Raw genomic sequence first — 14713 nt, forward strand, 5'->3', positions numbered from 1 at the left:
ACAACATAATGTAACAAAATCTTTAAAATCACGCATAGCGACTGTGTTCTATTCAGTTAATTGTCTAACATGGCAAGAGTTGGCATCTACTCTGTGTCTGGAAACCAGGCAACATGAAACATATAGCAGTCAACAGAGCCTTAATATCTACTTTTTGTATAGGACTAAATATTAAGGTCCTGACCACTTTTGATCATGGGATATGGCCAGATGTGATTTCCTAGTCTTTGTTCAATTTGGGAAGCTCTGCCCACATACAATCATTTAGATGTTTCAGGTGAACAGAAAAATCTTCAACTTATTCTCTCAGTGGAGGTTTCTGGTATAATTCTAAATCATCTAATTCAGCCACACCTATAGTACAGCTGTAGTGGTGGATACTAGCATCAGAGGAGAACACCAGATCTTGGCTGCAGACAATGCATGAATGATGAATGATGAAACACTTGGACTTCTTCCAAGTCTCTCACCTTTCTGGGAGGAATGAGTGTGAGACAATCGCTCACAGGAGCCCTTGTGGAAGCAGGAAGTTGGTTTGTTGCACTGGGAGTAGATATTGGTGGACAGGTTTCAGAATCTGGATCACAGCTCTTGGTGGTCTCGGTATGACCAATTTTACACTCTGCCCAAATTAATTCAATCTGACACAATTTATTGCAGACAGAATAAGCGCAACGATCCGATATATTCACTGGCAGAGAAACATTTTCTCCTGCAAGGCCAAAACCCAACTGTTAGCACCAGACTGTACGTGAAATTTCTAACTGCCAAGGCCTATGCATCACAGATCAGCTACGTACTCAGCCCCGGATTTAACTATCTGGGTCTGCCTGTACCCGGCAGCCACATTCAGGTGTGACTGTCTGTCTGCAGCACCTTGAAATTAATGACTAAACAGGAGCTCAGTTCATCCAAAGGCAAAGGCTGAGGGAGGGCCACAAGTGGCTTATCTGAAATTCTGCTCTTAAGTACATTAGCAGGAGTTGAAAATGAGTACAAGAGGAGAGAATACTCAATACATCACTGAGTGCATCTGGGGTCTTCACAAACACAAAACAGGAGGTAAGTGGATCAGGAGCTACTAATAGAAGAAGAACAGTCTTTCCTCCCCTGTTTTTGGAATATTACTGTGAGTTACAAGCTTGTGTTCAGCAGTTTGGGATTCAGGTCTCTACTGACATTAGCATTTGCTATAAGTTTCCATACACTAGAGATATTCAAACCAGAACAAAGTTACTGAATGTGAGAGAGTTGTAGTTCTGAAGCTGTTAGTTACAGTTTAAAGACACAACAACTTCCTGTGTCTGACTGCAACAGGCAGAATGAGCCCTTGCTGAAGCATCTTTAATAGTACATCTTTCCACATCAATGGTGCAGAACAAAAATTTGCATAGTTTCTCACCCATTTGTATCAATTGCCCATTGTCATTGCAGAAGCAGGGAGTGGCTGCCATTGGCAATGGAGGTGCAGATGTTACAGTATGCGTATGTAGTTCTGCAGGAAATGAAATCAATTAATATTCAAATGCTCTGTTACTCTACTTTCAAGCTCTAAGACATCTATTACATTCTTTACAACCACAAAAAAAAAAAAAAGGAAAATATAATCTTTTTTTTATCCCCACTGCATTCTATACATGTACACACTATACATGTACACACATCCTCTCTGTATTTATATACACTCTCTCTATTACACAGTATGGTGCTATAATACAAACACACTTCCACTTGTAGGGAGTTTTACATATACATACATAAAATACAATAAATCCCCCTTCTACTCTCACTTAATCATTCCAGTTTTCTAATCCTGCAGTACTTCACCTGACTTTGGAGAGGTGATTTCCAGTGGCACTCCATTTGGCTTTTCTAAGCCTTGTGGCAAAGAAACTGTTGGTTTAAATACAGACAGATCATATAGACATTTTACTATGCCACCTACACCTACACTCTGCTTTCAATAATTCTTTCCTACCTACTACTTCATTATACTTCTTATTTCACTTGTTATCACTTAGCAAATACCAAACACACAGGGTCACTATCAAGTCTTTAGCTCTTCGACTCATGTGAGTACAGATGCTGACTTTTAATATTCCTTGTAGTCTTTGTATAACTTGCTACCAGGATAAAACACATTTTTTTTTTTTTGCCACTTATTTTGTTTGCCATAATCATGTGGCAAAATTCTCACTTGTCTTTCTTTTTACTTCCTACTTTCTGCTCTTTCACATTCTCTTCACTCTGCAACTTATCTTTTGGAAAGGGAGATAACTGCCAGGCAGCTTTATTTTCATGTTCTAGTTACCCATTTGAGACTCATTTATTTCAATGCAGAAAACAGTACAATAAGAACCATACTGTGATATAGGTGATAAGAAAGAGAAAAACAAGGTTTGGAAGTATGAAATATTGAGACTAACACCACCAGTGTCAACTATGATATGCCCAAAAATATTGTAAAATCTGTACTGAAAAATGGCCAAATCTCTCTATTCTCTCTTTACCTCACTGACAGTAAGGTCAGTAAGAATCTATAAAAATTACACCTTTGGTCCTCAGTACAAGATCCACAAGCTCTGATCCCTCATTTTTGAAACTTCAGTAGTCTTAAATTCTTTGCTTGTCCTAGACACCCAGTAGGAGTCTTTTTCCAATAGATCTTACTACCATTACAGATCTCCACAGAATCAGCACCAAACCTCTTACAGATCTAGTACCTTGTGCTGGTGTAGATGGTGTTCTGCATGTGGTAAGTGTTTTAATGATCTCTCCATTAGGGCCACAGACAGCTTCACTGCACTCAGTCCCATACACATGGCTGTACACAGTTTCATTTAAGGTGTAGGTCTTTCCATTGTAACAGCAAAGGCAAACTGAGGTACCAAAAGAGCAAATACCACAGTAACAGAAGACACTTGCAATATAAATACAAATGAAAAGAAAACCAAACTCTGCGTTTATAGTTTTGAAATTCACAACATCAAACATGAATTATCTGGCTGAAAAATTTTCTCAGTTTCTACTTAAGAAGCTGCACTGGTAATGTGTCTCATTTATTTTAAAGTGGATTGCATTTTTCTGGTTGCTGGTGTTTCTTGGAGTCAGCTTGCATAGAGCAATAAGTGATTGGTAAAAGCATCAGAACTGGTATTGCCCTAACCCCACAGGGAACACAGGTGAAATTCCCTCTTGGCAGGGAACGTGAGTGGGATTAGTGCCTTGCTGAGTGATAAAACACTGGCTCAGAAGGTGTTGCACAGCTATTTCCACCCACTAATGAGAAGCACGCAGTGATAAACAATTTCATTTAAATGTATGAGAAGCTATCCAGATTTTGGAGAATGTACATTCAGGAACCAAAGGAAATATATCTATTACTGCAAAACTGAAAATGTGTTGTTTGCTGGGTCACCTTGCATTTTGGGATGTGGTTTCTCCCAGATATGGGAATGAACTGATACCATACTTAAAGCGTGTCCTTTTGGCACACAAATATATCTGTCATAAGCTAGCTGTCTCAGCTTATTTTATGAAATTAATGGACAGGACTTTACAAGATTTGCCCTGTTCTAAAAGTAATCATTAAGACAGGTACCATGAATGGCCTGCTACAGACTAGTGTCTGTTTTCACTGACTACCAAGGAGGTGTAAAAGTGGAAAAAGTGGTATTTACCTGGATAGAATGAATCCCACATGTCATACCTCTCTCCTTCCTCTCTATGACTATCCATTAGACAGTACCTGAGGTCAAAGGCTGGATTTTCCTTATCAAAGTATATCTGTATTGCTGTGCATCCACCTATTAAACTACCTATCCTATTACCGGTATGTTTGAAGTAATATATGATATTGGGTTATTTCAGTCCTATCATCACTCAGCGCATGGTGAAGGTGGTGAAAAGTTACCTTTGGAGTCTTCAGTACATAGTTTCTCTACAGGATCACTGAAGATAAAGAGAAAAGAAGACTTGTTTTATTGACTTGAATCAGTATATGGTATAGCAATGTCTGCAACGGTATCTACTTTTACATAAAATCTGCTCCTGGAGGATTTAATAATTACTGCCACCACCTATGATCAGTAACAAAACATTGCCTAGCTTGTCCTTTCCAGTCCTATTCCACCTTTCTCTCCATCAACTGACCTACCATGAAGTGCAGTTGGGGAGGGAGACACACTCCCTGCTCTCCTCATCAAAATATGGCTTGTCAGGACTACATTCTGGGTAACAGCCTGGAAAGTTAAAGTAAGCAAAGCATTCTCAGTCTTCATTACATAAATACAGGAAAAAACATAAATACCTCTATCAGATGGAGATTTTATTCCAAAATGAACGTGATTCCAGTATGAATGTTCTTTTTACTACTAGTTATCTTTCCGTTCCTCTTTTTTCCTCTCTCCCAAAAGAGATAATTATTCTCTGCTAATTTGTATTGAATGGCTTTTTATTTCTCCCCATATTTAAAGGCAACAGGCAAATTATGCTACGAATGGTACCATCACATGGAGAATTAGCCTAGGTAAGGCATGGTCAATGAGCTTCTGGGGCAAATGGGATAACCTTTCAGTCACCCAATGCTTAAGACATTAAAAGCAGACTAGTAGCTCTTAAAAACTGCATTAAAGGAAGAATTACCTTCTAGACTATACAGCAAGTTCCCACATTTCCCTTGTGGGTTCCTGCAGGTCCTTAGACAAGGGGCTCCACAGGGTTTATAGAACCATTCATGTTTGTCAGGTGGATTGTAATAATCACAGAACACAGCTGGAACAGAAGAATAAAACACCTGTAGGTCTCAGACACTGGGCAAGGATTATTTTTAAACCTTGTTTAAAAGATCTAAATAAGATAAACAAGATTAAAAAAGCTTGTTAATCACACATGCATTGCAATGTCAGTGTTCTGTCTCTTTATCTCCCGTGTGCCTGAGCACATGGAGCACTGCTTTTCTATGTGCATTTTCAGTGCAATACTTACGGCAAATGGCAGGTGTTCTCCAGTTGATACAGATGCCAGCTCTGCTACAGCTTCTTGAATAAGCAGCAACTGAGGTACAGAAGCACTCACAGTCTCCCACACTGTCACAGCCACAGAAGTCAGAAACACAAGATTCATAATACGGTATTGGATTCACCTATCAAAATAGCAACAGATCTGTCACCACAGGTGCGTTGGCTACACTCTGTTTTAATGAGGGAAAAGGTTCTGAATTTCTGTCATGCACTGAAAGTTTGTGACAGGCTGGGATTGTCATGAAGGAGCTATGATATTTTACAACAGGTAGTTTTCTATTTTCACCTGCCTAGTAGAATTGGACTCTAATTCTTCTCATTCTCGTGTGTGTAATACTGTCACATATCCTCAAAATGTCTTTCCAGTGTGATTTCTCCGGGACTGAACTATCTTGCTTCAGCTTAGCACAACCATACAGTGTGCATTCTCTAACTGAGAGACAGTGATTAAGTGAGTATAAAAGGAAATTCTGTTTCCACTTAACTTCATGTCTCTTGTGTTTTAACCTGTGTTAACATGAACTAACCAAGGAAATTAAATGAAGTTTGTTTTTAAAATGGCTTATTAAAGTGCATTGAAGCTTTGTATACACATTTTAATTAATAATTAGTACCCTTGTTTCTGTTTAAATTAATTCAATATGTCTGAAATAAACCAAATAATGAATCTCTTTAGATAATTTGAATGAACTTCCTCAAGTACAGTATGCAGTTTTGGGCACCACAATGTAAAAAAGACATTAAACTATTAGAGAGCATTAAAAGGAGGGCCACGAGGATGGTAAAAGGTCTGGAGGGAAAGCCTTATGAGGAGCTCCTGAGGTCCCTTGGTTTGTTCAGACTGAAGAGGAGACTGAGGGGAGACCTCACTGCACTTTTCAACTTCCTTGTGAGGGGAAGTGGAGGGGCAGGTACGGATCTCTTCACTCCTGTGTCAGTGACAGGACTTGAAGAAGCAGCATGAAGCACTGGAAAAGGCTCCTCAGAAGGGTGGTCACAGCACTAAGCACCAAGTTCAAGAAGCATTTGAACAATGCACTCAGGCACATGGTGCGCTTCTTGAGGTGTCCTGGGCAGGGCCAGGAGTTGGACTTGATGATCCTGATGGGTCCCTTCCAACTCAGCATATTTTATGGTTCTGTAAGGATCACCACACAAACAGACTTACACTGACTTGTCTCTGGGTTTTACAAACAGCTACCTAACTTTTTAATTCTGCTGGCCCAGTATTATCCTCTTTATCTTCAGTTACTCAAAACAGGTACTGCTGTTTCCTCAATACTGTGCTACAGGATTTAATGGGCATAGCTGTAAAGTGAGGTTCTGAGTGAGGTAGCCCTTGTACTTGAGGATTCTGTGTAGTAGCCCATTATAGTAAAAATATTCATGCAAATTTACTCCAAATAGCAACAAATACCTAGTGGGAAACTACTGAGGATGACAGAACAGGATTACCTTACTGTGACAGGCTTCAAAGATATTACTCTTAATGATGCTGCAGTGCTTCTGTCCCAAGGCAGACTTGAAAGGTTGATCAGCACACAGGTCCGTCATGTTTATATTTGAGCAGGTGCTTGTTATTTTCCAGCTGTTTCCAAATTCCTGGATGCTCATCTCCATGGACTGCCCTCTGGTTGTGAAATCATTCCTTGAGCGGCCATCAAAGTCCCCACAAAGACCACAGACTTTTCCCTGGGAAGTTTGTGTAGGCACAGTAAATGGCTTGGTTATTTTGAGTGCATCCCACTCTTTGACAGAAATAAACTATAGAACAGGTCAAGGCAAAATAGCTGCAAGTTGCTAAACAGACATCAAAAACAGCTTAGAAAAAGCTGGACTTAAGTGACAAGAACACTCTGTCAGTGTGTTGCCAATACTGCAAAGTGTCTGGCTTTACTTTTACCTCCAAATATTTTTGAGTGTTTCATACTGACTGAACAATGAAATAAAACATAAATTATGACCTGCTTGCTGCTTCTTCTTGAACACTAAACCAAACTCTTTTCTGAACACTGCTTTTCAAACATAACCCTCAGTCCATCCCACACCTACCTGGAAAGATGGTGCCACATGAACAACAACAGTAGTCTTTTGGTCCCACATGAAGTTCATCCCTTGATTTGTTTCAATCACAATATAGCCTCCTCTGAGGTCCACTTTGTAATTTTTCTCAGCTCCTGGATCAGTAGCTATCTCCTGAATTCTTCCTTCCAAGAGCCTTATTTCACTGCTCTACAAATGAACAGATACATTGCATGGAAAGAAATCGAGTAGAAAACTTAGTGTAACAGCACTGATATTCTGCCTCTTGTTCTTTGCCTTATTTTTCTGTAGTCTTTGCACCATGTTGTGGTTTGCTGCCAGACGTGAGCCACAGACAAGACCCACTGAGTTTGAAGGGAAATGTCTGCCCTTCCATGACAGCTCTTAACCTCACGGTCACATAAACTGTCCTCATTCTGGAAGAAGTCCATTCTGCTGGCACAGCAGCTCCTGAGCACAGGGGCAACTGGGCATGCCAGAACACCCCTTGCCACACTGCTTTGTTTAACTGCTTTGTTTCACCGCTTTGTTTCACCATCCCCTTACTCCCTACTATGGGAGAAATCTCTTTGGTGTACACTTTGGAGGAATGCTAAGCCTGAGCTGGAGGGAAGAAACTCTGTCCTGTGCTCAAACCATGGTACAGAAACATGCTTCTCTAAAAGCTTCACCATCACTCCTATACCACTAATGGTACAGATACAAACACACACACACAATGCACGTACACAGAGTGCTGTTGACTCCTTGTATCTGTCTCCTCACCTGCAGAAGTGTTCAGTGACCCTGTTAACACCAAACATCTAAACCTTTCCCAGTTTGCCTGCCTCTGCTTTCTGGCTGTTTGACTTCCATAGGTGCTCTCTAGCAGCAACTAAGTAGGAATATAAGGGGATGATATACTAATTGCTACAAAATCAAGACTACAACTATTTGGTTATAACCTATTCTAGACAAACCTCAAAAATCAATGTGATCTTTAGAGAGCAGATGGAGCGTGACTTTCCACAGGCATTGTTCTGAATTACAATCCGGAAGGTGCCAGCATCCATGTTATTAGGGCAAAAATCCTTAGAAAAACAGATAACATTCTGTTAGATCCTTTGAGGCAACTACTCCAGTCATAAACACTTTCAGGAGCTCTAAGTGAATGACACTCTGGTTTGACTTCTATTATTTTGTCGCTTCTTTATTCATCAAAACTCTAGGAATTTTAGAAGAATGCAGTGGAAGCTGACCTAGTGGCAGCTTCCCACTTGACCAGGATTTTCAAAAAGAAAAACTAAGGGAAAAAACCGAGCTTTTCATAGCAGCAGTCCTGCCCAACAAAAAAGGATTTTTTTTTTTAAATTAGCAAAACCAACTGTAATTTCAGGATGACAAAATGTCTCACCGAGTACTGTCTCATTACATGCAATTATTATACGTGAGGCTCACACCTTAACCTCTGCATGCTTCTGTCACAACAAAAATAATGTCAGTCTTGGATGGCTGAAAGAAAGACTTTTCAACACCATGCCAACATTTTCCTTGCAGGTGCTGGAATAATGTCCGGAAAGGGCTGTCCAACCCAGGAGTTAATCGTTTGGGATCACACAGTGCCCTCTTGTGTCGCTTCTGAAGGTCAATTTGCTTTGTTTTTTCTGGAAAATAGCACTGTGTCTGCTCTAGGTACAAGAGGAGGGGACTAAGCCCTGCTCATGAGTGTTGATTATTTTACACGCGAATGCCTTTTAATTACTCAGAGTGAAGCCTACAGTGTAAGCTGTGAAAAGCATAAGGATGGAAAAATGAAAAAAATTGATACCTGAGCTAGGATATAGTCACAGTCTCCCAGGAAATCAAACTTCTCCCCATCAAAGCTCATGTAATGCCCGTTTCCATACACAGTACAGGTTCCCTTGCAAGGCTTGTCTGTGCAATTCCACTGCCTTTTGTTACAGGTGCTAGGAGGCAAAGTGCAAAGAATCACAATGTTTGTATGAAACGTGTGTTTTCCTTAACCCCCAAAAGGGGCAGAATAATGAAAATGTTTGGGGTTTTCAGTGCTTCAAAGAAAACAATCATCTCACACTCTTCAAGCCATTCCCTCTCAACTGTTCTGAGATCATGCCATGAGATGGCATATTAATCAGAAAGTTCACATTTACTACCCAGACATATTTGAACTTTGTCTATTTTTATTCTATTTTTTCTTTCAAATATATTTTAAATCACTTAGTCCTGGCAGGAGACAGTGGGGATTTAGGAGACAGATTCAAGATGAAGAACTGAATATTTCAGCCATTTCTGAATATTAATCCTTGAGGGACCATGTGGTCAGTTCTGTTCCTGACTACAGTACTGTGAACAAAATATTATCTCTGTCTTCCCTTGGATATTGGGTCTGGCTGAGATGGAGATAATTTTTTCCCACAGCAGCTTTGTATTGGCATCTAGAAATGCATTAGTAACACCCCAGTGTTTTGGCTGTCGCTGAACAGCATTAAGGCTGTCTCTTCAAGCATACCCCACTTACCAGCTGGCTAGGGGGTGGGCAAGGTCGTGGCAGGAGACAGAGACAGGACAGCTGTCCCAAACTGGCCAAAGGGATATTCCAAACCATGTGATGTCTGCTCAGCAATAAAAGCTAAGAGCATGGGATGGTGTGGGGGCGTGAGGGGCCATTTGTTTTATGATTTTTTTTCTGGAGCAACTGCTATACATACTGAAGCCCTACTTCCTGAGAAGTGGCTGGACAACACCTGTTGATGGGAAATAGGAAATAAATATTTTGTTTTCCTTTGCTTCTGCACACAGCCTTTGCTTTTGCTTTATTAAACTCTCTTTATCTTGATCCATGAGATTTTCCATCTTATTTTCTCCCCAATGCTGTCCTGCTGAGGAGGGTAGTGACTGAGCAGCTAGGTGGGCACCTGATGTCCAGCCAAGGTCAACCCACCAAACCTTGACAAACCTTACCTCTAGTTCAGGAGGACTGCAGACAGAAAATTTTTGTTGTTATACCTTTGACACAGAGAATGCATGTTTTTTCCCATGTGTGTACTGTACTCATAAGAAAACAAAGCTGTCGCTGCAATAAAACATCTTAATGACTCCTCAATAGCAACAACTGCTTACCAAGCTTTGACTTTACACGTTAAACTTGATTGCCTATACCAATGGTGGTTAGACCAAAGTGTTTCCTCTTGGCAGAACTATACAGTCTCATCCTCACTAAATAATGAATAAGGATTCAAAGCATTTTACCCACCATGATTAGTAACAACAGTGAAATCTATGGCAGCATTATACCAGAAATTGGAGCAACTAGAGAATTGATTTATCTTGAGAACCATGCAACTGGAAGCACTGCAAGCCATGAGGATGGAGCATTGCAATTGCTCATGTGTCTAAATTCAGTCCTTTTCTAGAGTTCAGCTGTGCCCCATAGACACAGACTCAATTCCCCCTTATTGAATGAGCAAGCACAGACCAACTAGGGTAAGGTTGTTATTTCTGAAGCTAGTGTGAAAGCAGAAAAGCATGGAAATGGTTTGACAGAAGATCTTGATACATGTTCTCCTCAGGTGCAGGCTCCTGCAGTGGGTTGCAGAGAAATATTTTCCTTGTTATTTTTACAAGAAGCCTGATGGCTCTAATGATGAAGAGTATAGCTCCAAAGTGCATCCTGCCCCCTGGGTGCACTATGCAAGGACAATTTTAACATATTTTCTTATAAAACAAAACTCTCTGGAATAACATACCATGTGTTGCAGTCCACTTTGATGGTTTCCCCAGGTTTATAAAAGTGTCCTCCGTGGACACATGGACATTGATCTTTGGGAATACATCCTCCGCTGCCATCCAATACCAGCCCATCAGGACACATGCAGCCAGAAACACATTCTGTGACATACTGCACATTTAAAGATGAAAGAGAAGTCAATTCCTTAGTGCACAGAAAGAACAGGGAACCAGCAGAAGTGCTAGTTCTGGATGCCAAACTTCTGGATTTTTTTAAAAATTCCTTAACTGTAAGCTAGTGACAATCAAGCTGCAAGTATCACAGCTACATTGTTAGCTGTTAGCTATAACTGCTATGTGATCAGTAAAGCAGCCAGTTTGTGAACAGCATAACATATTACCATCAGTGTTTGTTAAGGACAACCACACATGCACAGTCATGTTGCCCCATGTTCCTGCTAGGAGGTGAAGTCCTTACACAGTGCATGTCTTGAGTCTTACAGCTTTTCTGACACTCCGATCCGATCGCCCCGGGACCTGCCGAGCTGCAGTTGAAGTAAAACATAGGAGCTGGGCAATCTATAGTAGGAAGAAAACACTTTAGGAAGGTAATTTAGTGAAAGCAATAAGGATGCCACCAGCAATTGTAAAACTAGCCAGAGCATTTCAGAGGGCAGTAAGTGTCTCTCACTTAAAGTTTCTAATAGCTTTTGCTTCTGCTCAATAACAGTGCAGGGAGAAGGCAGATAACTTCAAAGCTTTGGGAAGTATCCTCATCTTTTAAAGCATCCAGCAAGGATGGTGACATTTTACAAAGACAAATATTATCAATAACCAGCACATTTCAAGGAGAATGAAAGAAATGTGCAGAATACCAAATGTTACAGAAAGTGAGAGATAACACAGAAAAACCTTATAAATACTAGCTGACATCATAATGCCATTATTTTAAAGAATCTCACCTTTTACCAGGATGGTTTCTCCAATGCAGTCTAATCTTCCTTGAATGCATTTGCTAAAGAGATTCCATAAAATGAAACACATCAGCTCTTTGCCCATTTCTCCCTCACAAGAGAAAAAGGCACTGTAAAGCTTCACTAGTCACATTGAAATTCCTATCAAAATGAATATTTGGTACAGCTATCAGTTTCACAGACATGAATTACCATTCCCTGAAGGAGGATTAAGAGACCCTGCTCTTAAATATTTTTCCTTCATCTGTCACTGATTTACTATACGTTTTCCCTAAATCAAGCTTTTCCTAAGCATTTATTTTCCACTCCATGAGATTAGAATAATACTTTATTAAATAAGAGACCTCTTAAATTACTAAATAAATATGTGTTTATAAAATAATCTAGAGTCCTCAGTTGGAGGACAGAAAGAGAGAGAGAATATATAAACTTCTGAAGAAAATAAAATAATCTAGAGTCCTCAGTTGGAAGACAGAAAGAGAGAGAGAATATATAAACATCTGAAGATAATAAAACAGCCTTCTCCTGGTATTTGTTTGCATTACTGCCCTAAAGTGATTGAAAATGAGAAAACGACAATTGTTTTTCACTGCAGATGCAAATTAATTATGCCATTTTTAGTATTTTCACTTTAAAAACTGAGATTTGGGGTTGGGGTTTTTTCCTGGACCATTTTTGGTTTTTAAATAGCTTGCAGTATGGTGTATTGGAGGGTTGTTTTCGTTTTGCTTTTCCATTTCAAAGCCTGAAACTCTCCTGAGCCTTCTGTCTTTCCTTTAGGAAATTTGGTCTTATTGTGTGCGGATACTTCCACACAACAAACTACTTTGCATAGAGATAGGCTACAAATATTGCTCTACTCAACACTTTTTCAGGTTCTTGCTTGCTAGAAGGAATATAAGATCTTAACATTTGCTATGGCTGCATTTCCTGCCTTGGTATTGGAATATTTGCTTTGGTACAATCTAGGAGAAATTAATCATTATTCCTTACTGTAAAATGATACCATTTATGGATTGGAGCAGAGACTTTCCCAGTGAGCCCTGACATTCCCAGGCATGCAGCAGCCTTTGCCTCACCACAGAAGCTTACCACATCAATTTGTCCTCTTGGAAGGAGTTGCCGGGTTGAACAATCTTGCCTTTGTAGTAGCAGGGACAGTCATCTGGAGTTACACATTGCTCTTCATCGTTTAGGTAGGTCCCTTCAGGGCAACCACAGCCCTCCATAGGAGGGATCTGAACTTTGCACAGCGGATCAGGTTCATCCAGTGAGCGGCAAGACTGGTTACAGTACTTCACACTATAGTTATAAACCATAGTCTCAGGACACTCCTCAGAGGGATCTTTGTAAAAGAAATAAAAGGAATGTATGGCCTTCTTTGTGCAATCATCTCTCATGCTGTTAATGTGGCTTTCTGCACATTGGTAACCATAAATGTGCTGCTACCAAACTAGAAGGCCTTGTCTGCCAGTGTTCTGGGGGAAGTCTGCTTACGTAGGCTGAACTATGTGATACTGAGTACTGAGAGAATCAGCAGGGTATATATTTTGTAATTTGAAGAATTTACATTTCTATCTTCTACCAAGAACTGAAACCAGTAATTTCTGACTTGTCCCTGTAGTTAAAAATTAGTTTTCTGACCTTTACTAAAGATTTCTTTTGCTGGGAATAACTGGGAAATGAGCATATTTTGTAAGAGGCAAATTTTGATGTTAAATGGGTGGTGACAAGGAACTTGTTAATCATTTGATGCTGCCAATGAAAGTGTGTTTCAATTTTCATAGATGTCTTGAGGAAAACTTTTGTTGTCCTCCTCTGGGGAAATGAGAAACAATAGTTTCTAAGACATCTGGATGGACCAAACAGTTAAATACCAAAATCTGAAGAGCTCAACTAACCCTGTAAGACAGTGAAAAGCTGTTTAATTTTCATAGGCTGCCAACATGCAGCCTTCAAAACTGTCATAAAATCTGCAGTAGTGATCCATAGGGATGACATCAAATTCTGTCAGAAAACATCATCCACATTAAGGCTGTGGTTTTCAAGAAAGTCTAGCATCCAAATTCCTCTGAAATGCAATGAAAAATGGAGATCTAGTCATGTTGGGCCTCTTTCTAGCTCACATCTGCAGATTTAACCCCACAGTTCTTTTTCAGATGTATTAGAAAGTATAGAGGAGTTGTTCACGAGCAATTGTGCTAATCAACTTTCCAGCAATACTAACAACATATCGGCAATATGTTCCATGCCTAAATAAAGCTTTGTATGGTTTTCCAGTCCATAACCATAGTACACTTTCTTAGATTACTTAGCCTCCTAGGCTTGTGTACACATGCAAAACCAGCACCTCTACCAACAAAACCCACTTGGTTTTCTGGTCCTAGCTGGAGCAAACACAGTATCCTGTGTACAAATCGGGCAAGCCATATTCTCCTACTTTATAGGCATCCTTTGAAGATGCAGCAACTGGTATTTGTAAAACAAAATAGGCCAAATAAGAACGATATCAATAAGGATGCTGAACATGAATTTATATCTGTCTCAATTGGTAGCTATTATTGCAATAAAATAATGTGTTTGCTTTCTCCCTTTAATCTTTTATGGAGGAAAAAGATCTCTTTTGGTAAAGCAAGATCTTGTAGGAGGAAGGTTATTTGATTACAGTACTCACGGTCAGAGATTTACCATCTTAGATTACATACAACTGGAGGCAAGAGTGCAGAGAACATGATCATACCAAATATATCTTCATGCTAGCTTGCACAAGGAGCGCTAAAAAAGCAGTTCTATGATTTAGCAAAGACTACAAACCCCACCGGTCTGCTGGGTAACCAGTAGCTCAAGTAATGGTTCATCCCTCTACTGAAGATTGTGTAATGCACAGGCACAGCCAACAATTACCTAGCAGGCTTTACTTATTTCATACACTCTACTTACTGCAATGTA

The 14713-nt window shown here is 39.9% G+C and overlaps 1 protein-coding gene across 2 annotated transcripts in view; it reads right to left on the reverse strand.

Moving 5' to 3' along the window:
- Positions 1 to 14713, reverse strand: part of LOC116788360 (mucin-5B) — a 46076-nt gene that overhangs the window by 12503 nt on the left and 18860 nt on the right. The window contains exons 17-32 of one of the 2 annotated variants that reach the window (XM_032691140.1): positions 12857 to 13109; positions 11753 to 11805; positions 11269 to 11369; positions 10811 to 10962; positions 8872 to 9010; positions 8024 to 8134; positions 7074 to 7253; positions 6477 to 6713; positions 4987 to 5143; positions 4645 to 4773; positions 4157 to 4241; positions 3914 to 3951; positions 2724 to 2879; positions 1828 to 1893; positions 1403 to 1495; positions 471 to 712 (exon numbers count right to left, since the gene is read on the reverse strand). In XM_032691140.1, coding sequence (XP_032547031.1) covers positions 471 to 712; positions 1403 to 1495; positions 1828 to 1893; positions 2724 to 2879; positions 3914 to 3951; positions 4157 to 4241; positions 4645 to 4773; positions 4987 to 5143; positions 6477 to 6713; positions 7074 to 7253; positions 8024 to 8134; positions 8872 to 9010; positions 10811 to 10962; positions 11269 to 11369; positions 11753 to 11805; positions 12857 to 13109 — 2192 coding nt within the window. The remainder of the gene's footprint in view (positions 1 to 470; positions 713 to 1402; positions 1496 to 1827; positions 1894 to 2723; positions 2880 to 3913; positions 3952 to 4156; positions 4242 to 4644; positions 4774 to 4986; positions 5144 to 6476; positions 6714 to 7073; positions 7254 to 8023; positions 8135 to 8871; positions 9011 to 10810; positions 10963 to 11268; positions 11370 to 11752; positions 11806 to 12856; positions 13110 to 14713) is intronic. The other variant, XM_032691141.1, reaches the window with a different exon arrangement.

This window comes from Chiroxiphia lanceolata, chromosome 6, assembly GCF_009829145.1.
Source record: "Chiroxiphia lanceolata isolate bChiLan1 chromosome 6, bChiLan1.pri, whole genome shotgun sequence".
In the NCBI taxonomy this organism is placed as follows: Eukaryota; Metazoa; Chordata; class Aves; order Passeriformes; family Pipridae; genus Chiroxiphia; species Chiroxiphia lanceolata.